The sequence below is a fragment of the Talaromyces marneffei genome, chromosome 1 (genome assembly GCF_009556855.1).
Source record: "Talaromyces marneffei chromosome 1, complete sequence".
Lineage (NCBI taxonomy): Eukaryota > Fungi > Ascomycota > Eurotiomycetes > Eurotiales > Trichocomaceae > Talaromyces > Talaromyces marneffei.
In genome coordinates this window covers 4,566,256-4,591,832 of record NC_072348.1, presented here as the reverse complement: position 1 = coordinate 4,591,832, position 25,577 = coordinate 4,566,256, and the positions used below count along the sequence as shown (strand labels likewise).

Below are 25,577 nucleotides of genomic sequence, written 5' to 3'. Positions count from 1 at the left end.
GCGGTCCAGCTTGACCCAGGTCGAAATAAGTAGAGAAATATCAATTCCAGAATTTCTGCCAATGGTATGGTTTTTTTTTCCGAAGCACTTCTTCGAAGGTTCTATGGTAGGTGAACGAGACTACAGATCTGGAAGTTCCAATTATAGTGTTCCCCGCCGGGACAGCGGAGATTCGCATTTAATAGTCAACGCCCATAGACTGACAACACCATCAACAATCAACGTCTCAACGATACTCTGTAATCCACAATAAACAGGAACACAGCTCAATTGCCTATTACACGACCTGTCCTACCGAACCCCCAAGCCAAAGGAAAGCTACGAATCAAGCCCAAGCAACGAATTGAACGTGTAAACCCAATTTCTGCTCTCGTTTACCAACAAAAGTCCTACAACAACAAAATGAGCCACGACAATTTCCTTCGCAGCACAACTCCCTCCAGAGATACAAGCAACACTGGCAATGAGAATAATCCCCTCCTCAGCTCCTCTGGCGGTTTGGTCAGCGAGCTCGAGCAGGAAGTCCTCGATGAATATGCACGGTTACTCGAGAATGTGAATAAGGTACATCTCCCTTTCCAAAACAACAATGCTATGATACTAATTCTTTTACTGGGTGGATGTAGTTAGGAGAGGCGCTCGCCAACCTCGCCGACAATCCCGCTTCACTGACACTAGACGGCCTGCGCCTCCTCGAACGCAAGACGGCGACTGTATATACGCTGCTGAAAGCGAGTGTTTATAGTATTGTGTTGCAGCAGCAGATTCTCAATGATGGTGAAGCTGCCGCTGTTGGTGCTGGAGATGGGGGGTATGGGTATCAGCATGATGAGTCTGGCATGCAGGGTGGTGATGGGAATTCGATTATGCGATGAGTTTGAATTCGGTTTGGGTTGGGTGAAGAACGACGCGCGAAACGGTTCGCTCCGGGCATGGATCATGCCACTTATTATCTGAGGACTCATGCAAGATGAATGTCCGCCACATCGCCCTCCACCGAGAAGACGATGCAGATGCCCAAGTATATGTTCGCCCTCATTACACTGCGAACATGGCTGTCGATGAGCAGCAATACGTGAACCGAAATATGGCTCGCTTAGCGTTGCAAGAATGATCTGTTGATATGACGCGACATATGACTGGTGACAGATTCACCCTTGTGCAAATACCAGCAGTCCAGACATTGCGAGATGCTTGTCAAGCTACTTTCGTGGAAATTCTATGAGACAGAATCGATAAATGATAAAAGTTTTATACGCAAATAATACAGCAATGAAACGAAATACACTAATCCAACAGAGATATATATATATAGTACATTTAAACTCTTCCCGCATAATACACCTTTCGTACATCGACAAGCTTCCTTCCACGAGCACGTGCTATTTCTTCGGGGTCTTTCTGGGCTGTCAATGCCTCATAGGCTGCTTTGACGGTGTTCATTGGGTTGCGAGATCGTTCGACTCGAGCAGCTAGGTCGTGGATACCGGCTGCACGAGCCATTTCGTAGATGAGGTGTTGGCAGCGGAGACCAAAGCCTGTGGTTAAGGATTTATTAGTATAAGTCCATGAGCAATTTCAGAGTGGGAACATACCTGGAGGACGATTCATGAGTTTCAACTCAACAGCTCCGACCTTACCCTTGACATCTCCAAAGATAGTTCGGTTCTCATAACGAAGAATAGGTTGCATGTTTCGAATAGCTCGGTATTTCGACTGCATCATCGCGTCACTCGCTTCTTCGGATTTGGCCTCGCCAATACCCAACAATCCATCACCGTTACCCGCGACGGAAAGACAGTATTGTCGACGCACTTTTCCTAAACGAGTCTGGTTTACGACTGAGTGAGAGACCAATGTCTTGACTTTGAGGCTTCTGATCTTGTCCAGAGAATATCCAGTGGATTGCATTAATCTCCTCAAAGCATCCGTGATCTCTTCGTTGCTTTTATTGCCGTCGCCCTTTTTCTTCCCAGATGTGGCTTCTGCGCCCTCTGAAAGTCCCCGGGTAAGAGTCTCTCCTTCCTCGAAAAGATCCGGTACGAGCGCAGTGCTGGGGTTCCGCTCATTCTCCTCTTTTCCCTTTGTCAAGCGCAAGTTCTCCGTAAATCGCACCCAGTCAGCAGCTGTAGGTTTATCGGGCATCTCGGAGAAAAATCTTGCAAAGTCCTCTGCGAAATCATCTTCGGATTTGAGTGTTGCATGCCAATCGGAGTTCGACTCTGGGGCGCGAATATGCTTGTCAACAACGGGCTCGATTGTGGAAAAATCATCGAGGTAATGCAGCTTAAAGGGATCCTTTCGAATGGCGAATTGTTCGGCGAGGTCTTTGGGGTCAATGGCTTTCTCAGCTGCGAGGATAGCTGCGAGTTGATCCTCCGAATATTCCTGGGACAGATGTTCGAGCTCTTTTTCAGTGTACGGCTTGAAGTTAGATGGCTTCACTTTCCTCGCGATTTCGTCCACGGTCATCTTTTTAGGCGGCGCTGCAACCATGGGCCCAGCCACAGATGACTTTCGAGCATAGAGGGCTGCTGCTGCATGAAATTGTCGTTGAACTGGTACGCGAGTGCCAGCTCTGATTGTGGGTGTAAAGCTGCAGAACAGGCATTTCGCCGGTTGCAAGACGCTCATTGTGAGCAGCAGTCCCTTCGACCAGATTCGGAGCGATTGGTGAAGGGTCTGCAATGGATTGGCGATTGCTCACGAGTTGTTTGTTCTGCTGGAGATACTCGTCTGTACCTGTTCGGAAGAGAACAAATTCTCCTGACCGCCGGGGCCGCATCGGCCAATCATGTGTCTCCTCCTCATGCTTAGTCTTCCATCTGCCGCATTTCTCGAATTTTTTTCTCTGGTACAATCAATTCGAAAGCTCCAGTCTTCCTCTCTTTCTTGCTTCGCTTGTTGTAGTATTGATGTTCTGAAACCAATGTTCAGGCCTCGCCTCAGCATCCTACAACGTTCAGCACAATTCCAACCCTCCCACGTGCCTGTGTCTATCCGCGCTTACAGCACTTACTGGCGACCAAACGATGCCAATTCAGATCCGATTGACAACAACATAGCGGGCTACTTACGAAAAAAAGGGCGGGAAAATAGGATGCCGCAAATTAGATCAGGCGGTGCGCGCCAGCAAAGGAAGAAGAGAAGGGTTGCTCCGGAGAATCTATGGGATGCGGGCGAGCACGCAGAAAAAAATCTACAATTGGATTGTCAACAATTACTCGAGCGAGAACGTCGAAACAAGGGCGAAGATGGGCAGACTCCGGCGGATGCAACTACGAAGAAAAACTTGCCAGAACCTTTTACCGAGATTGAACTTACCGTATCTGAGATATCTTGTGGAGGCGACGGGTTAGCCGTATCGGAAGATGGGAATCACGTTTATGTTGTGCCATTTACAGTGCCGGGTGACAAAGCACTTGCTAAGGTCATTAAACATCATCCACAGGCCGGATACTCAATAACAGACTTCCTGAAAGTCATTGAACCCGGCCCTCAAAGAGATGACACCCAGATCAAATGCCAATACTTTGGCAAGTGCTCTGGGTGCCAGCTCCAGATGCTTTCTTATAAGGATCAACTAGAGCACAAGAAGCAAATCGTGGAGAAGGCATATGCCAATTTCTCCGGCTTGATCCCTGAAGTCGTACCAAAAATCGGCGACACATTCCCCTCGCCGCTTACATATAACTATCGCACCAAATTGACGCCGCATTTTGGAAGAGCTAGACGATTTAACAATCAAGAAGACGTCTCAAAACAGCCTCCGGAATGTCCTCCCATTGGTTTTAATATGAAGAATCAGACCAAGACTATGGATATCGAAGACTGTCCGTTGGGTACCGACATTGTTCGGATAGGACTCAAGAAGGAGAGGAAACAAGTTGCAGAGACTATTGCAGGATATACCCAAGGAGCAACCATTCTCTTGCGCGAATCGACGCAACGCATACCAAAGTCCGAGTTCGATGAGAGCAAATACACCGATTCCGATGACGTTATATTGAAGAAAGACCATCCAGATTACGTCGAAGAAAAGCGATACGTGAGAGATCACAATGGATATGTGGTTGAGTGGGTAGACGACTTTGAGCTCCGAACCAAGGCCGGCGCGTTCTTCCAAAACAATAATTCCATCCTCTCCGGCTTCACCGAGTTCATGCGCCAAAACGTGCATCCAAAGGAACAAAAAGAAGGCGAAAAGCCCATCAAATATCTCATTGATGCCTATTCCGGCTGTGGATTGTTCACAGTAACACTTTCCAAAATGTTCAAGTCATCTCTTGGTATCGACATCGATGTGCACTCGATCGAAAATGCACGAGAAAACGCCAAATACAACAACCTCCCCAACACCGGTTTCACAGCCGCCGACGCAACCGTACTTTTCCAAAAGGTCCCCTATCCGCCCGACGAGACATTGATCGTCATCGACCCTCCACGCAAGGGTTGCAGCAAGGATTTCTTGAGACAATTACTCGAATACGGCCCTCGACGTATTGCCTACGTGAGCTGTAATGTGCATACTCAAGCTCGTGATGTTGGTTATCTGGTTCAGAACGATTCGCCGAATGGTGTCCGATATGATATTGAGAGCGTTAGAGGGTTTGATTTTTTCCCTCAGACGGGTCATGTAGAAGGGTTGGCGATTTTGAATAAGGTGGTGAAAACCCCTGATGCTACTGCTCCATCTACTGAGTCGAAGACTGAGAATGTTGCCGCCGTTTCTGTTGAGAAGGAGGTTTGATAGACAGCCCTTCATTTGGCAACAGGAATTGAAGTTACATTCTTTGCATTATTGTATTATAGTAGACCATTTGACTTTTAAGTATCTGCATCCTGAGCATTCGACCGTGCCTAACGATGAAATATCATATAGACGAATGGAGATAGGATCCAATGCGGATACTAGCTTCATAAAGTTGAAACAAACCCTCATTCATTGAAACTGCTATATACAGCGCTCTAGCTACAAGATCCATTGTAATTCGAAACAACGTAACCCATCCCTCTAGCACCCCATATACCGATTTTTGTTGTCACAGCCGTTAATACGAGTTCCACCGTGCTCATGTCGTACACGCAAATCAGACAATCGCAATCCGAACAACGTCAGTCGATATATTAAGCGCCTCCAGGACCACCTAGGAGGGCGAATCTTCGTACAATACTGGGTCCAATTTCATCATACTCGGCCTTGGTGTGGCAGTAACTGCGGAACTCTGGTGTTTGACCCAGAAGACTTCCTCCGAACCAGGGGCCGTGTCTTTGACGCTTGTGTGTAACGACCTGCACTTCCAATCCACCACTCTTAGCGCCGCCACTGCGGGCCTCGGATGCGCGGATGCGGGCGTCTACTAGGAGTCGAATATCACGTTGCAGACGACGGCCGAAATCCTTGTACAGAGTAGAACCACCAGAGAGGACAATGTTCTTGTACAGACCTCTCCTAACATCAATAGGGGAGGATTGAATCACACCATCGACGACAGTTGGTAGAGGAGTGAGAAAGTCCGAGGAGTAGATTTCGGGGTTGAAGAAGATTTCAGGGGCGAGGAAACGTTCATAGCCGACATCGATCTGGATTGAGCGTCCGTTGGGAGCGGTAACGGTGTGTTTGAGGAAACGGTCTGGCTCGCGGTCGTAACGAGCAAATTCCTTGACGATATCCGGGCACACGTAACAATATTCCTCCTTCACTTTCTCGGCTGTCTTCAAGCTGCTATCCGGCTCGCCGCGGTCTCGGAGCAAGCTTTGAACGAAGTATGTGATATCTCTACCCGCAATTGGGATACTCTTAATCGAAGAGCCAATAACGTAACCTTCGGCAACAGGGATGACGTGAGTGACACCATCACCAGAATCGATAACAGTACCGGTAAGGGATCTATCAGTCACTTTCGATGACGTCCATGAGGCCGCCAGAGCTAGAACGGCTTGCACGGCGATGTAAAGGCCTGCGCAGTTGAATGACTCGAACATGATTTCGGCGGTGTTCTCTCGGTTCTCAGGTGGGTTTAGAGGCTATATCATTAGATTGAGGGTCAGTAGACACGATCTTTAGTGAGGATGCTTGGGGTAATACCGGTTCAGTAAGCAAGAAGTAATGATCTTCGGGTTCGACGCGGAGATACTTAAATATCGAGTTTGACCAAAAACGCTCCATATGATCCCAGTTCTCGATTTGACCATGTCTGATAGGGTAATGGATGCCGTATCCCGGCCCGTTGGCAGCGGAAAGCGCCTCATCTCCAATGAAGAAGTCCAAATCTTCTGTACCACGCTTTGCAGCTAAATGGCCACCTCCACCGCCTCCTCCGCCTAGGAACGAAGGTTTATTCGCAACAGCCGGTCGTCCAGAAGCTGCAGCACCTCCACCGCCTGGAGCCTTCGTCGCAATGGCGGTAGGGAAAACAAACGAGGGAGAATCGTTACCGGCGAAACCTGGGCAGACCGTCAGAAAGCAATAAGATTCGATGGATTATATGACTTTTTACCTAACTTGGAATATCCAGTTCCGCTAGAAAGTGAACGACATTAGAATGTATCAACCTGGAGAAGACCGGATAGTGTGGAGCTGACGTACTTGTCCATGACAACGGCTGGTGTTTGGGAAGTCATATTGAGACGTGGGCCCCGTGTCTCCGGGATCAACTCAATGCCACGCAAGAAACGTAATTAGAAGAAACTAAATCGCAGTTTAATGATGAGCAAGTCCCTATGATGGAATTCAGCAACCTGATATGATCACCAAGCAAGACGCGGGGTCAACAAGCTTCCAGGCAGACAACGGAAGCACCACTAGGAAAGCCAACAAGTTGAAGGCGGTCAGGTTGAAGCGTAGATGGTCGCATTTATTCAGACTACTAAAGTACCATAATTTGGCGCAATTCTCTCATGGGGTGATATATCAGTTGGGAGATAGCACGACTGAAGTAATTAACTTCAGCTACTGATTATATCGTGAGGTCATCGGTTCGATCCCGATTCATCCCATCACCCAATTTTTTTGTCTTAATTTTCATTTTTTCGCGTTCATACACTCTACTTGAGTGTTGGTCAACTGAAGGGGGTTTTTTTTAATGCATACCTAATGAACCTCTCCACCGATCAAAGAAGATTGTGCCGAATCGTAATGTGTAGATAGAGTCTCAAATTTGGCGCTTACGGTGTATCGCGGCACGTAACTATGCCAAGCCATCGGTATAATCTCAAAGCCGGCTGAGCCAGTCGGTATCTTCAAGTTTTGTGCAGAGTACAGGTTAGTGAGTCAATATCCGAATTAGTGACGGTTTGATGATCAGACATCTTGTATCAAACATGGGACTGCCTGTAACAAATTTTAAGTCGTCAAGAAAATGAGAAGAGACGGCGCAGAATGGAAATGTTGAAGAGAGATATATATTTACTGTGCTACTGTGTTCCTGCCTCTGGACCGCAACGAGCAACATTGAATAGGGAAGGAGCTGCTCAGACATCACACCAATTGATATTGCCTGACGTCCTTCCCTAGATACCCAAAGAACCTCCAGCCCCAGTCCCTCACCCCATCTCTAGGATCTCATCCAGTCCTCCCCCTTCCTTTCTCATTACTATCATCAAGGACATCCATCTCTTGTACAACTGTCCAAGTTGAGCCATTGTTAGCTCAGGAACAGACGAGACCACCTAGTCTTACCCATCTATTCTTACGTTCCTTCATTATCATTCCTTTTGTCCTTTATTCGGAGAGTTGATGCACCCTGGTTTGTTTCGCTTGGCAACATCGCACCTCACCTATAATCGTACTGCGTCGAATTGGTGTGTCTCTGTTTTCGAAAGAAGTCCCGACAGCGCTAACAAACCTCAACTTACCCTCAGCTTCCTGGAGCCAACGCCTCGCACTACGTCTATAGCTCGCGTTCCTAGGTCTACATTTACAAATCGGTGCTATCGTCAATATAACGCGTTCGTTCTCAGAAAACCGGTGCTCTAACAAGTTCTAAGCGAAGAAAATGTCACCCCGTTTAAGAGAAGCAGGCGACATTTATGCCATTTATGTACACGCAGGTGCTGGGTTTCATAGCTATCAGAATGAAAATGTGCATCTCAAGGCCTGCAATGAGTGAGTACATTCTTTGAGCAATGTAACCTGTTTTCAATGGAGGCCTTTCTCTGCCTCAACTACAAGATCGTGAACTGACTCAAATAGCGCCGCTAAAGTTGCAATGTCCATGCTCAAGAATGGGGCCTCTGCTCTAGACGCAGTCGAGATAGCCCTCAGGTTGATGGAGGATCGAGAAATCACCAATGCTGGATATGGAAGCAACCTTACAATGGAAGGCAATGTCGAATGCGATGCAACCATAGTAGACCATCTGGGACGCAGTGGAGCAGTTGGGGCCTGTTCTCGTAAGTCGACCTATTATTCAATAGCACCACACAACAAAAGAACTCAATGCTGATCACGACGAAAGACGTTCGAAATCCCATATCTGCAGCCCGCGTTATTCTCAATGCCCAGGACAAGCAACTCTCTTTACAACGGGTACCACCAAACTTCCTAGTCAGCAAGGGAGCTACTGAATTCGCCTACCTGCACGGGCTACCTATAGTAGAAAACGATTTCTTGGTTTCCCCAACCGCCAAGGCTCGATGGTTAAGGTGGCAGCAAGAAGTGGAAGCAGCCGGGCAGGAACAAGAAGCTAGGAATACGGTGCAGACTACGGGGGAGATCGTACATATGGAAACGGCTACTAGCACTGCCAGCTTCTCGACAACAGTAAATCCTGCAATGCTGATGACACCACCATCAGATCTCCATGGTATTACGACTTTAAAAGAACAAGACACAAATGTCGTCCTCCCAGAGCCTACACTAGTTCCGGCAGATGGCGCGCATCATATAAACGAGAGAGTAGCAATTCGACCCAAGCAGACAGACGATGCGACATCAGGCGGCGAACAATCAAACGATAACGTGGACACCATTACTGATACTATAGGTGCTATAGCTGTCGACAGCTATGGCAGGATCGCAGCAGGTTCGTCATCGGGTGGGATTGGCATGAAACACTCTGGAAGGGTGGGCCCAGCAGCTCTTGTAGGTATCGGTACAGCAGTGATTCCTGAGGACCCACAAGATCCAGAGCAGACAAGCGTGGCTACAGTCACATCCGGGACAGGAGAGCATATTGCGACGACTTTAGCTGCGAGTACCTGTGCTAGTCGAATATACTATAGCGACCGCAAAGACGAATCTGGAATGACGGAAAATGTCACCGAAGAGGAAGCAATCAAGTCCATGGTGGATGTAGACTTCATGGGTGAGTATTGTTGTCTTTTGAGGGCTCGAGCAGATGCTGAACTATTCTCCTAGGACATCCAAGCGTGAAGCACAGCCATTGTGAAGCTGCAATTGGCATCATGGCGGTAAAGAAGACGATGGACGGGGTGTATTTGTTCTTCTGTCACAACACTGATTCCTTCGTATGTCCTTGGCATGTTCTTCTCCCAAAGCTGATATCTAACAACGACACCTACAAACTGTAGGCTCTTGCTTCAATGACATCGGAAGATAAGGCGCCCCATTGTGTCATGTCTCGTCGTTCTAGACAGGGCAGTACCGCGCAAGGAGGGCGGTTTTCTAGATATCGTCGGTAGGGTTTGGTACCATGATTGCGGAATGCGTGACCACAGCTAAATGAGATTGCAGGTCGAAAAGTCGAAGCTCCTCGGATGATTAAGCTATGCAAAGTATAGCACAATCGCAAGCCCACAACAAGGATCTCATGAGCAGTGCGTTGACGTTATGAGTGATAAGTCAGAGTGACCAGACATTCTGTAACTTTTCCGTAGAAATCCAGAGATATCCTTCCTTGACTTGTGGCAGTAGATGCCTAGTAAATAATAATTTGAAGGTGCTTGGGTCTTTGCAGTTAGCTAGAAGCTCATGACCGGTTTATGTGTAGCTGAGCGGGTAGTTTGTAAAGTTACAGATCAACAAATCAACAAATCAACAAACACCTGTAAAAGCGGACTTCCTACACTGCCTACGTAGTCATATTCGAGTCAGTTGATATTCCATGCCATTTTCGTCTTTCATTCTGATGTAATCATTCTTCTCTAAGGTATCGGGAAATGTAGGAGCACATTCTACGACGCATAAAAGCGTCGGGTAAGTCCTAGACTTGATGGTAATCGGAACGCATTTTCGGCATATCCACACATCGAGTTTGGTAGCATGCAAGAGTTTAGCAGCAACTGGGGCTATGGCTGTGTTAGACTTAAGAGTAATCTATCTATAACAAGAACACCGGTTTGAAAGCTGAGTCAAAACACGAGTGAGTGATTTGATAGCTACATCTTTTATATTTTCACCTATCATGGATTTCGATTGATTTATTGCCTATCTAGGTACTTCCGTAGAGAACAAAGAAGAGCATTGTCTTCCGATTTGACACGAAAACACGAATTTGCCATCTTTGAAGCCCTTGCATCTGGAAGTTATCTATCAATAAATAATTAATTCAAATGTGATGCAAGGGCCTAATTGGGCAGTCGTTTTTTCTAGATCTCGTTGTGGGTTTGCCGGTTGCCCTAATTCCTGCATTGGGCTGCTTCGTGCTAGCACCTACCGGGAAAAGCCGGAGGATCGTCGACTTGTTGTATATACTTCGAGTATACAAGCGGGTATTTGCTATTGCGAAACGGCCTTTTTTTGACTCAGGTTTTGGCCGGTCCTCGATTTTTGAAAATTGATCAGATTTTTTAATTGGATTAGAGTGGGCAGTCGGGATAAGTGGAATGCACGATTTATTGATAGCCAATGGAAGATAATATCGCGTGTCAGTGAAATTTCTACAGCACATCGTGACCTGAAGCTTGGACTTTAACCCCTGAATTTATGAGTCCTTTGACTGTTGGGTAGGTAGCGTGGCTGGTTATTGGTGTTGTGAGACAATCCCATGAACTTGCGGTAGAAAATAATAGTCAATTTTGGATTTACGAGGCAACTACAATTATGGTATAGCGGGCTGTTCTATGACTCGTGACTCCGCATAATCTTTCTTGATAATAATAGAGTCAATCGGCCAGGCTAGGCCTCGGGCCAGTGGCGATACAGAGACCAAAAGGTGGGGGGAAAATCTGCTTATTATAGTTATACCCTCGGCTAGCCGTGTCTATCCAAGGCGGATTGTGTAGTGTCTCTCCCCACGAAAACTAAAAAGCACATGCCAGTTCTACTCCGCATCATCCAGTTCTTGAGAGTTCGGAACGAATGCCGTTTTGTCTGTTCCATCTAGACGGACGGTACGTAAAGCCCCGTTTACCGTGCAGTCAGCTCAGAGTGGATGATGATGCTCCGCACTCTCTTCGGGTATGAGTATTGCCACTTCGTGTGTACGGATGTAGTCAACTTTCATGTGGTGGACGACTAGCATGAGGTCATTATACATCTTTTGTGGCCAAATGTTTTACACCCAGTCTTGCTGAGAGGGATCATCCTGATGCTCATCGTTACATAGCTGGCCTTGTTTCAATTAAGTAATAGGCATAGAAGAGTAACTAACTATGTTAAGGAGGACAGTATATCAAAAATAAGTTTGTAACGTGTCAAGTGACTTCCCCGTGAACATTTCATTTACACTTCCTTCCGTCGGGCCCTTTCCCGCCTTCGCCTTCGCCTTCAATCTTACAAGTGACCTACACTCAATTCTAACAGGCTGCACTCTGTACGACCCGCTAGTCGAAACTGCAATCAATTCACGATCAGTCTGGATCAGAGTCGTCGGATATTAGCGCAATCCAGCGATAATACTGACTTTGGAAATCCTCTCATTGTATCCGCATTTTCGGGTCATTTCGGACAACCGCTTTGCCCAGGGGAATTCTTCGACTGGACTATTCAGAAACACGCCTCCATACCCAACCAAGTTTTACGTATCAGCTGTGATTCGTGCCTAAGCCACGCAGGTTCGTCATCTCGTCCTTCGCCCGATATTCTCCGTCCAAACTGTGGGGATCCGCACCCGAATATGGTAACTTACTGCCATTCCTGCCAGCTTCAGTCACAATGAATCCCGCTGCTCAGGTCGCTTCAACAGCTACTAATATACCCCTTGGTCGCCCGGTTTCTCCTGGTCCTTTGCATGCAGATTTCATCCGACAACAAGTCGCGAAACAACAACAAAGCAATTACCACTCCTCATCTCTCAAAATGATCACTCAATCCGTTAACAGAACTGCCCTTCACCCTGCTGGTGTCCAGTATGTTTCCTTCTCGTCGCCGTTTATTATGGTAGTTGTTGATCGTACTGACTCGCTGCTGTCGCAGACCAGGCAAGGGTCACACCGAGCTTGAAGAAGAGCTTCACGAGACTGCCCACATTGACTACGAGCGTGTTGCGATTGTACGTCTAGCTATTATTATCTAGTTGAATGACGTAGTCAAAAGCTAATCCATACAGGTCGCCAACCCCTCCGTTGCTGCTCTCTACGAAGATGCTCTCGTCTACGAAACTGGTACCGCCATCACATCTTCCGGTGCCTTAACCGCATACTCTGGCGCCAAAACCGGCCGTTCACCTTCAGACAAGCGTATTGTCAAGGAGACCACATCAGAAAACGATATCTGGTGGGGACCCGTCAATAAGCCCATGACCCCTGAGGTATGTCCATTTTTATGAGCGATTTTTGTTCTGTCTTCCCGTCTATACACAGCATTCTACACATTTCACGCCGTGTCGCGTGGGCAGTTACCAGTTACCAGCTACCCTTGCAGGGCTCCACTTATGCCGCTTATCGTGCCTTGCATGCCATCTGCCGTCGGCCGATGCTTGTTTTAGTGCTTGTGTTACCACTGCCTATATGTGACACGGAATGCGCGATTTTCTCTCTTTTTCTCATCTACATTTTTTGCAATTCATCCAGACGCCTCGATGCAATCCACAAACATCATGTAAAATCGCTCAGTCTCGGATGTTCTCTCTGCCAAGCGTTTCCCCGCAAAATCCCACCCGATCTCCTCCTGCCTTTGCATGACAATGACATCATCCGCGATCTAGTACTAATCGGGCATTATTAGGTCTGGCGAATCAACCGTGAGCGTGCCGTCGACTATCTCAACACCAGGAATCGTATCTACGTCGTTGACGGTTTTGCCGGCTGGGACGAGCGCTATCGTATCAATGTCCGTGTCGTCTGCGCCCGTGCCTACCATGCCTTGTTCATGCGTAACATGTTGATCCGCCCTACACCCAAGGAGCTCGAGCACTTCCACCCCGACTATGTCATCTACAACGCCGGTTCTTTCCCGGCTAACCGCTTCACAGAGGGTATGACCTCGGCTACATCGGTCGCCATCAACTTTGCCGAGAAGGAGATGGTTATTTTGGGTACCGAATACGCCGGTGAAATGAAGAAGGGCGTCTTCACCGTTCTCTTCTATGAGATGCCTGTTAAGCACAATGTCTTGACTCTCCACTCTTCCGCCAACGAGGGCCAGAACGGAGATGTCACTGTCTTCTTCGGACTTTCGGGTACTGGCAAGACAACTCTTTCCGCTGATCCTAAGCGTGCCCTCATTGGTGATGATGAGCACTGCTGGACTGACAAGGGTGTCTTCAACATCGAGGGTGGTTGCTACGCCAAGTGCATTGGTCTTTCTGCTGAGAAGGAACCCGATATTTTCAACGCCATCAAGTTCGGTTCCATCCTTGAGAACGTCGTCTTCGACCCTGCCACCCGTATTGTCGACTACGACAACGCTACCTTGACCGAGAACACTCGCTGCGCCTACCCCATTGAGTACATTGAGAACGCCAAGATTCCTTGCATGTCCGATAAGCACCCCACAAACATCATCTTGTTGACTTGCGATGCTCGTGGTGTTCTTCCACCCATCTCCAAGCTCACCACCGAGCAGACTATGTTCCACTTCATTTCCGGTTACACCTCCAAGATGGCCGGTACCGAAGACGGTGTCACCGAGCCTCAGGCCACTTTCTCTTCTTGCTTCGCCCAGCCCTTCCTTGCTCTCCACCCCATGCGCTACGCACAGATGCTTGCAGACAAGATCTCCGAGCACAAGGCCAATGCCTGGTTGCTCAACACTGGTTGGGTCGGTGCTGGCGCTACCACTGGTGGTAAGCGTTGCCCATTGAAGTACACTCGTGCCATCTTGGACGCCATCCACAATGGTGAACTTGCCAATGTCGAATATGAAGTCTACCCCATCTTCAACCTCAATGTGCCCAAGTCCTGCCCCGGCGTTCCCGATGAGCTCCTCAACCCCGAGAAAAGCTGGACCGCCTCTACTTCGTTCACCGGCGAGGTCACCAAGCTTGCCAAGCTCTTCAACGAGAACTTCCAGAAGTACGCTGACCAAGCTACTAAGGAGGTTATTGCTGCTGGTCCTGTCACCGAGTAAGCGGAAGCCACCCCAAAATTATAAGAAGATTGCTTTGACTTTGTTTGTTTTGAATGGCATGAATTCTCGGTGTTAATATGCATTTTTCCTTTCCATGAGTTTCAAGCAGTGTCTTGAACACCCTTTTGTTTTGTTTTCTTGCCTACTTGCATGTATGCATTATTGATTCCCTGCCCTGCATTTGTCATGTGTAATGATCAAGAATTATTTTTCTTTTTCTTCTTCCTTAGATGTTTCAACTGTTACCTTTATATATTAGGTATATGATTAATATCGAAGAGCGGTCCAATGAAAACATTATCATCTAAACTTGACCTTTCACTTTCTTAATGTCCTAAGTATAATGTAGTATTTATGTATCCACATATATAACAAACCTGCTACATGGCTGAGCTCAAGCCTGATAATGAGCAAATTCGTTTCAACATGCAAGAACCAGAGCTCTATTGGTGTTGCATTCCAACCGTAGTCCACACTGTTAGGCCTTCTAGGGCTAACTGACGCAGACTTGATTACTTCGAAGGTTTCCGGAAGGCTTGAATAGAATGCTAGATATATCCACCATTACGAAAGTGATAGGAACTTAGGTATCTGAATAGGCATGGTAGCATCAAAACTATATCGTCTCCCGGACTTGGAATTTTGAAGGTTGTTCATGTCAACGTCAAGAGATACGGCTTATGATCACAAGGGATAGGCAGGACGGCAGTCTTACCCACAAGTCGTACTTAAGTAGTAGCTTGGAACAGGTGTTGCGAAATAAGTTTAACTTCTGTTGGTCTTTTAGTCATCAATTGGGTGCATTCCATGAAAAGATACCTAGCTGCTCTTTGTTTTCTCACCATTAATGTCACTTTGCAGCTTGGAAAGTAGGCTTCTTCAACTACCTACCTGGCTATAGTTCAGTTGTCATAACTACAGCTTGGCCAAATTCTATAATGAAACAAGCAGCTTTCACACCTAGGTAACTATTTATTCTAAGAATAAAGCTCAATGCTGCTAGACCTTCTGGATATTTAGACCGGAGATCTCTGAGCCGATAAACTGAACAGCTAAAGTTGACGTTGGAGATAAGATTTAGCCTCTCATTCAATTATTTCCGATATAGCAGCCATGGATGTATTTTCACTGTTTTTTTTTTTGAACAGAGATATAATCAACGCTACAGGCTTCCTCTAGCCTCAGACCTAAGTAAAGAGGCTGTTAAATAAAGCCTTTCAGAAGAACTTTGCCAAACAATAAAAGCCAGGGGAAGGCTAAAAGACTACATCCTACTTATTTAAATCCATATTTTTTGTTATCTCCACTACGTACCTGTGCATTATTACTGGGGATGTATAACTTGCAAACTGTACAACATTTTGAAGGACTTCAGCCTTGAATCGCACCCAGTCCCTTGTAAACCTAGCTTCGACGGCCACGACATTGGCACTGTTTACATCTAATGCGTCTGGATAAAGACCTTACGCTTACTGGCCCTGTGTCGCCATAGTTGATGTTGTCCGAAATATCGCAGAGATACAGAACTAGCCTGAGAAAATCTGAGTAGCACATGAGGATGCTGTATCAACCAGTTGTTTGACGTGTCTAACCAACCTTTAAACAAAAACGAACTAAACAGGGGCCCTGGATAATGAGAAATGAATACTTCCCCTTTTCGGAATTAGGGCTATTCTCTCCTCTCGGCACATTTCATGACGGCGGCATCCCATTCAATTGCATCGAACAATTAAATCCCTTGACGGAACATTGTACGTACCTTATCCGAAAGAACTCGAAAATCGGCAGAGGGACCAGGAACGCTCCCCTATATAAGTTTACTCCCCAACAGAAACTACGGGCAGCGAGAAACGGCACTTCCCCATCAGCCACCACATAGCCTGTAACGATGAATTGTTTACCTAACCCATCCAGAATAACTAGTTAACTAACTAACTTAACTGAACTTAACTAACTTAGTTAACGTTAACTTAGTTACCTAGTAGGGTCCAATTAGGGTTATACTACCATGAGTCTACACCGGGCCGCATTATATTATTTGTTGAGTTAGCGAGGACGAAGCTTATCGGGCATTGATAATACGTTGAACATTGAAATATCCGTGGATGTTATTGGTGGTATTTTTGCTATGTTATTATGATAGTGGCTTTGTCCGGAGAAACTATTGTGTTGCTACGATCAGTCCGATGATGATATCTACGGAGTATTCCACGGCCCAGGAAGATTCGTACGGAGGAAGAGGAGTTCTCCGGATAAGATAGTACATAGTAATGCCCATCTATTTGTACACGGAGGAAGAGTCGTAGTCCGGGATAACTCTCTCCGTACTTTAGGGCGAACAACTCTCAATGCATGAGCGTTTCTAGTCAATGCCGATTGTAGGCGCAGTAATGCTGACTGTTCACCCTGGACGCGTCGCTAGTCCAAAACAGGAATTGTTGAGCCCATACAAAGTGACAAACTCGTTCGCCAAGAAAAAGCAATGATTCGTTGAATGCTAGCATGTAGCTCTAGGATCTATTCAAGTTGGAATTGTCAATTGATAGACGATCGACTTGACGTCTTTTTTCTTCTCGTAGTAGAGAAGTGACCCCACGCTCAGGATTTATGTAGTATGTGCCTATCATTGCTTGATGGCTAGGCCTCGTGGGGGCGATACATGAAGCAAGATGCTGATAACTACAGTATATAGTTAGCTAGCGCCCTACATTTCGTTACAAGCGTAGCGACGGCAGAGCAATAATCGGAAAAAAAGCCCAGCTTGATGGTTTATCCGTGATAGCTCCCCAATTTCTGGGGTTTTCCGTACACCACAACATGGCAAACTCAAAGAGACGATGTGGTGTCAACATCAAAGTCAATTGACGCCGATAATCGAACAGTAAAGTAGCGACATCGCCAATTCCACCTTTACATTGCCCCGTTCCTGCCGTGGGGAATTCCTTTGAGCTGGAGAACGAACAACACTGAGGGCAGCAAATGGGTTTGGAGGATTTCCGGGCGAATAAGAGCCGTGTATGAGTTGACATGATACCGAATGAGAGTGCCGATGTGGGAGGACTCAAGGCGCCAAGTTAATGGCCGCCGATAACCGCCTGTTAATTACATTTCGATGTTTTGCTAGGTGTTACTACTCATGCGGAAAGTGGACGACTTGAGCTGCTGGCATCCGATGTAGGGCAGCGATGGCTGTTGTCATTGGGAGAAATGATTGGCCGACAGAGGCAATGAAACATCAACTCTAAGGCTCTAACCCTTAGGGGTGTTTAGCGAGGAATAGGACCGGGCAAAAGGTACGTAGGGGGGTTTATAGCCGGGTACCTGGCCGAGTCGATGCGACGAGTCCAAGAAGCCTCTTGATCATAACCCAGCCCGGTTTGCCGACCGTTCAAAGACGAGTCTTTCGTGTGTCTCTTTCCTTGTTTACCATGAAGATAGCAATCAGCACTCCGTACCTACTCTGTAGCACAATACTCTGAACCACCGACGGCTGTATTCCCGACGAATATCAAGGCGGGTGGAATCGGGAAGAGGTGCCCATTCAGTGACGAATCCTCCGATGCCGTAAGTTTCCGGTGCCGGCAAGCCGGGACCACACACTATACCAAAACAGGAATAATGCGATGCTAAGCGTTAAGGTCGTGGGGCTGGCAGCGTCCAAGTGGGGAGCTTCATCTGTAAAATCAGACACTACGGAGACGGAGTACTGGCTAGGTACTAAGCTCATCACAATACGTGATCGATAACAAACAGCAGGGGACATCGGAGTGCTCTTCTCCTTGTCAGGATGCCTGTGTATGTGGACAGACACAAGACGAATCGCGAATGGTGGGCTGTTCCATCCATACCACACCATGGGTTGGGCCAATGACGCAAAACATGCATACCCCGCATTCATCGTCTGGTGTGGTGTGAGTCCAGGCTGGTTAACGACGAGGATCGACCGTGGATGTTAAGCGGACATCTGAATATTATTGCTTGTCTCATGTCCTCCTATTCGTGGCATCCCTGTCGTTCACCATCTGTAACATGAGATGCACAGGTTGAAGTAATCGCATTGGTCACCATTCCCCGGTAGTCGTTGTAGTAGTCTAACTTAACCTTGTCCAAGAGTTGCGTCAATTCAGTCCCTGAGCTAGATGCCAAGCCTGGCACTGACAATTAGCAATTGTATTACTCGATAGATGAGCCTCCCCGTTGATTGCCTCGGATAGCTGCCCACCTATTTCCGTCACTCTCCCGATGGACAATGGAAGAGAGAGCTTTGGCATTTTCTAGTTGGACAGATTGACTTTCTGGATTGGATGTGTGGATGATATAAGAACTACCTTGTTCCCTGTTTGAGCTCTCCTCCTTCTCTTCCATAAATACGTACATCCATTCATCCGTCGTGCAAGTGGACGTCCATTGATCTGGAAACATTCAATCAATCAACCAAGCTTTCCTCCTTCGCACCTTCCTCCCGGCTATAGATTCGACCCACGGTCGTGCCTTCCTCTACAGTCCACACCCCACCCCCGAACGCACCTTCCTCCCATACTTTCCGCGACCGAACTAGACCCAGTTGGGCTGTACACGCCCTATAACTTGGTCATTCTTGCCTTCTTGCCTCTAATTACGTCGCTTTTTTTTCCTTCTTTCTTCATTGTGAATAGAAGAAACAAGACCTCATCCTCCTCACACTGCATCGGAAGACCGACTTCATACTACCTCACTGCCCTCGTCACATCTCTTGTTTCTATATTTTGCAGTCAACTGACCGTGTAACACGACATCCATTGATCTGATACCCTATCTATCTGCTATCCACGCAGCATCCAATTATCGATTTTCGATTTCGATCATCTGGTTCACAGTCGATCATCGCCTAGAACACTTCCTTGTTAGTATTCCCTCTGATGGCCGCTATAGAGCCTGTCTGTTGCTTTTACTTCCCCTCTTCTAAATTACAGGCTACATCAACAATAGTTTATTGACACAGCTCAGCAGCAAGCCGATTGACAGACATTCGAAATGGCATCCAGGTCCCTCACCGAGTCTGCCACCTCGGCCACCAAGTCGGCCAGAGAAACAACCAAAGCCGCCATCGAGAACCCTTCAGCCGCAGCAACCACCTTTCTGCGTCATCCTTACATGAAAACCGCTCTTCCCTTTATCAACGGTGGTCTGGCCGGTATGACCGCCACAGTTGTGATCCAGCCCGTCGACATGATCAAGGTCCGCTTGCAATTGGCCGGAGAGGGCCAAAAGACCGGACCCAAGCCCACCGCATTAGGAATCACCAAAAACATAATTGCTTCTGGCAAAGTTCTCGATCTGTACACCGGTCTGAGTGCCGGACTTCTCAGACAAGCAGTCTATACAACAGCCCGCCTCGGATTTTTTGATACGTTTATCTCCGTTGCCAAGACCCGCGCTACAGAACAGGGGCGGAATGTCAGCTTCGGTGAACGAGCCCTGGCAGGCCTAAGCGCTGGAGGATTGGCCGCTATGATAGGCAATCCAGCAGATTTAGCTCTTATTCGTATGCAATCCGACGGACTGAAGCCCGTTGAAGCGCGTGCCAACTACCGTTCTGTGATTGACGCTCTTTCTCGAATTTCAAGGGCTGAAGGAATCGGCGCATTATGGGCCGGTGCGACCCCAACCATTGTTCGAGCCATGGCCTTGAACTTGGGTCAACTTGCTTTTTTCTCGGAGTCGAAATCCCAATTGAAAGCTCACACCAACTGGTCTTCTCAGACACAGACTTTTGCGGCTTCTGCTATTGCTGGTTTCTTTGCCAGTTTCTTGTCTTTGCCATTCGACTTTGTCAAGACTCGTCTGCAGAAACAGCAAAAGAACCCTGTGACTGGCGAGCTTCCATACAAGGGACTCGTGCACTGCGCCCGTAAGGTCATCCAAGATGAAGGCTGGCTTCGATTCTACCGTGGTTTCGGAACTTACTATGTCCGTATTGCGCCTCATGCGATGGTGACCCTTATCGTCGCAGACTACCTGAATCTCATCACCAAGTAAGCCCTAAGATGGGTAACTACTCACTCAAACATTGTTTGAGCGAGTTGCGTTTGTTTTTGTGGGTGAATACGACGATTACAGACAACTAAATACACCACTTGGCGATCGGTAGCTCTAGCAATATCTGATTGTCAGTTTGGTCTAGTCTGCGCGTGGTGCGGCTAACCTATCCTCAACGATCTATCAACAAGATATTCTACCTACACTAGGAACACTTCGTATGCGAGGTACCTCGGCTGATCGGACCGATTTGAATCGAGGAGACGAATTCGACGAGAATCGCATACAGCCTCCTTCGAACCTGTAGCATGATACGTGCACTATGTACATCAGATTATCTTTTATGATTCGGATACCTCTTCAGATCGATGTCCAAAAATTACTGGGCACTTGCCCAGCCAAAAGAAAGGACAGCTACATGTATGTTCTGGTCTCATGACGTTCTTTTCCAGCGTTTCCGTTATTTCGTTTATAATTATGTTGTTTGTACATTTTCTCTTACGCCTTGTGTTGAGAATACCTTATACCAAGTATAATTAGTTGGGCTAGAAAGGAATGAAGCTAGTCAGATTTAAAATTGACCTGGTATCATCTTATCACAAAATATACTAATCATCCTCTTCATCCTCTTCATCTACATCAGCATCTTCATCATCGTCGTCGTCCTTATGGATATCCCCCATCTCATCATCCTCATCCTCATCCGCATACTCATTCACAACCGTCGGCGCTCTAGATGATAACCTCGACTTCTCCCTCTTAATCCTAACCTCTTCCTCTCTCTGCTGCCGCTTTTCCTGGGAATAATTGTCGTCGTCATCTTCATCTTCATCATCAGAATCAATCGTAATCCCATTCCTCCCCCGACGGACCCCACCAAGCTCAGCTTCTTCCTGCTCCCTAAGCTCAGCAGCACGCATCCGCCTTACGCGCCTGACGAGCACCAGATCCGGCTCCAAGTCATTTAACGACATGGGCACCGAGCATATAGGACAAGGCACAGCACGAACCCGACGAGCACGCGCATTCCGGCCACCCCCACCCTGAAAGTCATTCTCGCCCGCAGGGACAGTCATAGAACTAGCTCTGATCATATCCTCAATAGCCTTGCGCTCAAAACTATGTATGCACTTGGTGCTTTTCACGGGATCTTCGAATACGACTAGCGTCAGGGGACATTTGAGCGAGATGCGTTCTCGCTCGATTTCGATATCGGCGTCCTCTTCATCCTCTGTAACTATGTCATTGTTCGAGGCAGCAGCGGCAAATTGCTGACGCGAGTTTGCGCCTCTGCGGTTTGGTTCGAGATGGTTGAACCATGTTGATGCAGGGGGAACTGGTGGTACTTCGCCGGTTGGGTATTTGGCGTCGTGGACGATGCGGTAGAAGCCGACGTAGTTGTTGTTATTAGTATATCTGGGCATCATATTAGCAACGTAGTACATAACTTTGGTGATAGAGAGGATGCCCACCTTTGCGTCAAGGATTGTTGCTCCCATTGACTCTCATGCCCGGCAAGCCTCTCCTTAATTAGCTGAGAAGGCACAACCGTCGGCGCCGCATCATCTTCGTCCTCGTCCTCGTCTTCATCCATATCCTCATCCCAATCAGCATCGATAGCAGCGCCCCTCTCCCTCAACCTCGCTCTCCTGCGTGACGTATTAAGTGCTGTACCAGCCGTCTCTGCATCCGCCGCGATCTCTTGAATCGCAACCTGCAATCCACCCACTTTGTACTCTGCATCCACAACACGTCGCATTCTTTCCTCCAGTTGTGACGTGGTCAGTTTCACTTTTGCTTCTAGATTATCTAGATTTTGGATTTCTGCTCTTCGTTTTTCGTCGTCTTCGTCTTCGTCGTCTTCCTCCTCATCGTCATCTCCGTCGTCTTCATCTTCATCTTCATCATGGTCTTTTTCATCGTCTCCTATCGCATCCCCATCGGTTTTATTCTTCCTCTCTCGCTTCCTCAGCTTCTTGGCCGCCGCACTAGCAGCCCTCTTCCGACTAGTACTCTTCTCAAACCGATGCCTTGCATCCGCCACACGCTCATTCGCCTCCCCCGCGGTTTCGGTTAACTTATCCCCAGCTTGGCGGATATGTTCTTTTAATTGGCGGAATTGTGTCGCCGAATATAACGATGCGAGAGCGCGTTGTGCTTTGGGGTTTAAAGGAGTGGCGAGGGGCTCGTATTCCGGGGTTTGTGGTCGATTGCGAGTTGATGAAGATGCTGCTGCCGCTGCGGATGTAGGCGTAGCTTCAGTATCGCCTGGTTTGCGAGAGCGACGGGATGAGGATAGGAGAGGTGCCATTGTGATTGTTCTTTTTTCTTGTAGGTGGTCTGTATTGCGTTTCGATTTTTTGTGTCCGAGGCAAGTGAGCTCACGATTTATGGAGCCATATGAGCGCAGAAAGAACTCGTGACGGTTCTGTAATCACTAAAAAGGATTGGTTATACGCTGACACTGGATAGGAGCATGTAGTTGGCAAAATACAAAGATCAACGAAATTCGACTCGTTGATAAGATATGAAGTTGGACGCGTCAACCGTGTCGCCCACGCTAGTCCGTAAAGGGATATATACAGCTTTACATCAAAATCGCAATGTCTCCTCTAAAGTCAATTTTTGGGACAAAAGTTGCTGCATTTTTTATGTAAAGTACAGATTTCGTGCGGCATAATATATTTAGACACTTTAAGAAAAAGGTTGTTGGTACATCATTGACCACCACCAGCTTAATAAGGTCCCCTAAACCTTTTGGAAGACGAAAGCGTGATAGAAGCCTACAATTTTGTCAGTCTCAATTCTCCACACTCAACAACGAAGTACTTACTAGCTGCATCGAGCTCTTCGTCGCTGACGAGAAGTTCTCCGCCTCCGCGGGCACGAACGCCCATTCGTTCACTCAACGGGCCGAGTTCGGGGTCATCTTTCTCTTCATGCCAGATCTCAAGGAATGGCTTGCGGTACACCAGTTCCAAATTATACTCCGTAGTGAGGCTGTAGAAACAAGCAGTTAGTCGTATAATCGAAGTTCTTAAGACGAGGGTTCTTACTATCGGAAAGCTTCCCACGGAACAACGTATTCCGGAATCTCTTCAACAGCTTCCTCCATGAAATAACTGTACTTCCAACCAAACGGTGGACGGAATACTCCATCCTCAGGAGTAGCACCAGGGAAGCGTACTCGATAGATGCTGTTACCCCATTCCAGCTTCTCCTCTTCTGCCACCTCGCCATCCTCTACGGCGGCTTCGTCTTTAGGGTTGGCCTCCTTCTCAGCTTTGCGCTTTTTGTGATATTCGGCAATGTTGGCACTAATCACATCCGAATTTGGTCCAACACCTATGAAACGTCCGCCTTTTTTGAGTGCGCCAGCTACATTCTGTAGCATCTGTCGTGCCTTTTGTTCGGATTCAAAGGCATAATGCATTGTGAACATGCTGACGACGACGTCGAATCCACCGCCACCCCATCGTGCGTTCATGAGGTTAGCGTCAGGACCAACATTGGCGTCGATGCCCACTTCCTGTATGATGCGAAGATCTCCTAACCATTCACCGAAGCAATCCTTGGGATGGAACTCGGCATGGAAAAGAGCATTTCCGCGTCTATTTCGTTGGTTTCGCTGATTTCTCATTGCATTGTACCGGTCTCGAGCTTGCTCAATGGAAATCTCGGCAGGATCTAGTCCGACGTAGAGATCAACTGGCTGAGGAGCTTGCTGCCATTTACCAAGATCACCTCCTTTACCACAGCCTAGGTCGACTACCAACAGCTTCTTCCGTTCAACAGGAGGACCTCCAGCATCGGCAGCCCATTCTTTGGTTCCGGTCTTGCTTGACAAGAATTCCTCGTCTGGCGAGAACTTTTGTATAACAGTACTCTTGATCCAGTTGTTAAAGCTCCGTAGTCCCTTGATCTTACTATCTGTTTTTCTCCATTCCCGTCCTCGCTCCGGCACAGCGTTGTAGTGTTGCCGAACGACATCGTGGACACCGCGATCCCGTAGATCCTTCTCGACATCCCGTTGTTGGGCTTGTTCTCTCTCTTCCTGACGACGTCTCAGCAAATCCTTTCCAGCTGTCCCCAAACGCGCTCCTCCACTAGGTCTTTTCCTCTGTCGAGCTTCGGCTTCAGGTGTGATAGATCGTTGACGAGGGAGCGGCGAACGAGATCGTCGAGCTTCGGCTTCCCGTCGCCCAGGTGACACTGAGCGAGAATCGTAAGGGCGACCTTGAGGGGAGCGGTCTCGTCGGGAATAGGCAGAGGGACCTTCACGTCGGGGAGCTCTCTGAGGTCGTTCTTCACGGCGTCTGCGCTTCGAAGGTTGCTGTCTACCGCCTTGGTTGGCAGTGTCTGCCGACTCATTTTCCGTGGGTTTTCGTTTCTCCGCTGACGACGACTGCGCTTCAGCTCCATTCTGGTCTTGTCTGACTGACTGATTGTTTTGCGTCGAATCAGCCATTGGTGTCCGCGGTCGAGGTAATTTTGACGAAGAAGTTGAGGTAGTGATCGAAGAGCTTTGTTTATGTGCGGATCGTAGCGATGAATTCGTCTCAATTGCAGAAGAACGACTATTATCCTGACACAAAGCTTCGCTTGGCTTGGAAGTAAGTTTCACTTCAGGCTCGGTTTTGGTTGAGGGTGGAGTGTTTGTCGTAGTCTGCATGTGCTTATAGTTTAGTCAGTAAGGTCTTATGGAGCAAAAGGCATCCTGCCGGGGTCCACACTCAGAAAAAGCCCGCAAATCATTGATCACCTTTTCAGGGTTGGCATCGGGGTTTGCTTACAGAAGCGCGATCATAATGTAAGCCTGCACTGGCCTGGGAAACAGCTGTTGACGCAGTAGTAATAGGAACTGTTTGTCCATGACTAGCAGAAGTGTCGTGTGTTCTTGTACCGCGTTCTGTGGACCCATCGTGTTCGTCCTTTGCAAATATGTCCCGAGCTGGATCGTACATTGACAGACGCCGACCGTCTGCCGTCTCCTCCGCCATGGTGCGCGCTTTCGATCTCAGTACTATTCAGAGGCCTAACATTTGGAAAAGAAGCCATCGAGGATATTCGCGGCTGACGATCTTCGGACAGATGCTCTCATCGAGTACGGCCCAAACAGGCCTAGCGGCGGCTGCTTCCCCAGCCG

The 25,577-nt window shown here is 47.7% G+C and overlaps 9 protein-coding genes and 1 pseudogene across 10 annotated transcripts; 6 read left to right on the top strand and 4 right to left on the bottom strand.

Annotated features, from left to right (window-relative positions):
- Positions 1-402: 402 nt before the first annotated feature.
- EYB26_001696 (uncharacterized protein) lies at positions 403-875 on the top strand (the record flags this gene model as incomplete). Its single annotated transcript, XM_054261004.1, has 2 exons — positions 403-564; positions 627-875. 2 exons carry the CDS (start codon positions 403-405, stop codon positions 873-875), a joined length of 411 nt encoding a protein of 136 aa, XP_054116979.1.
- Positions 876-1,320: 445 nt separating this feature from the next.
- Positions 1,321-2,634, bottom strand: EYB26_001695 (uncharacterized protein; the record flags this gene model as incomplete). The annotated part of the gene is made up of 2 exons (XM_054261003.1): positions 1,321-1,538; positions 1,596-2,634. The coding sequence occupies 2 exons, from the start codon at positions 2,632-2,634 to the stop codon at positions 1,321-1,323; spliced, it is 1,257 nt and encodes a 418-aa protein (XP_054116978.1).
- A 295-nt stretch (positions 2,635-2,929) lies between these two features.
- Positions 2,930-4,750, top strand: EYB26_001694 (uncharacterized protein; the record flags this gene model as incomplete). The annotated part of the gene is made up of 1 exon (XM_054261002.1): positions 3,818-4,750. The coding sequence occupies one exon, from the start codon at positions 3,818-3,820 to the stop codon at positions 4,748-4,750; it is 933 nt and encodes a 310-aa protein (XP_054116977.1).
- Positions 4,751-5,127: 377 nt separating this feature from the next.
- Positions 5,128-6,624, bottom strand: EYB26_001693 (uncharacterized protein; the record flags this gene model as incomplete). The annotated part of the gene is made up of 4 exons (XM_054261001.1): positions 5,128-6,027; positions 6,089-6,447; positions 6,501-6,523; positions 6,590-6,624. 4 exons carry the CDS (start codon positions 6,622-6,624, stop codon positions 5,128-5,130), a joined length of 1,317 nt encoding a protein of 438 aa, XP_054116976.1.
- A 278-nt stretch (positions 6,625-6,902) lies between these two features.
- EYB26_001692 lies at positions 6,903-7,002 on the top strand (annotated as a pseudogene). The gene has a single exon. The product of its transcript is annotated as a tRNA-OTHER (tRNA).
- A 995-nt stretch (positions 7,003-7,997) lies between these two features.
- On the top strand, positions 7,998-9,728 carry EYB26_001691 (uncharacterized protein; the record flags this gene model as incomplete). Its single annotated transcript, XM_054261000.1, has 6 exons — positions 7,998-8,107; positions 8,195-8,394; positions 8,460-9,308; positions 9,362-9,471; positions 9,535-9,641; positions 9,698-9,728. The coding sequence occupies 6 exons, from the start codon at positions 7,998-8,000 to the stop codon at positions 9,726-9,728; spliced, it is 1,407 nt and encodes a 468-aa protein (XP_054116975.1).
- A 2,330-nt stretch (positions 9,729-12,058) lies between these two features.
- On the top strand, positions 12,059-14,413 carry EYB26_001690 (uncharacterized protein; the record flags this gene model as incomplete). Its single annotated transcript, XM_054260999.1, has 4 exons — positions 12,059-12,252; positions 12,320-12,395; positions 12,453-12,653; positions 13,070-14,413. 4 exons carry the CDS (start codon positions 12,059-12,061, stop codon positions 14,411-14,413), a joined length of 1,815 nt encoding a protein of 604 aa, XP_054116974.1.
- Positions 14,414-19,426: 5,013 nt separating this feature from the next.
- On the top strand, positions 19,427-20,431 carry EYB26_001689 (uncharacterized protein; the record flags this gene model as incomplete). Its single annotated transcript, XM_054260998.1, has 1 exon — positions 19,904-20,431. The coding sequence occupies one exon, from the start codon at positions 19,904-19,906 to the stop codon at positions 20,429-20,431; it is 528 nt and encodes a 175-aa protein (XP_054116973.1).
- A 608-nt stretch (positions 20,432-21,039) lies between these two features.
- EYB26_001688 (uncharacterized protein) lies at positions 21,040-22,742 on the bottom strand (the record flags this gene model as incomplete). The annotated part of the gene is made up of 2 exons (XM_054260997.1): positions 21,040-21,847; positions 21,904-22,742. 2 exons carry the CDS (start codon positions 22,740-22,742, stop codon positions 21,040-21,042), a joined length of 1,647 nt encoding a protein of 548 aa, XP_054116972.1.
- A 437-nt stretch (positions 22,743-23,179) lies between these two features.
- EYB26_001687 (uncharacterized protein) lies at positions 23,180-25,431 on the bottom strand (the record flags this gene model as incomplete). The annotated part of the gene is made up of 4 exons (XM_054260996.1): positions 23,180-23,214; positions 23,265-23,431; positions 23,488-25,106; positions 25,225-25,431. 4 exons carry the CDS (start codon positions 25,429-25,431, stop codon positions 23,180-23,182), a joined length of 2,028 nt encoding a protein of 675 aa, XP_054116971.1.
- Positions 25,432-25,577: the final 146 nt, after the last annotated feature.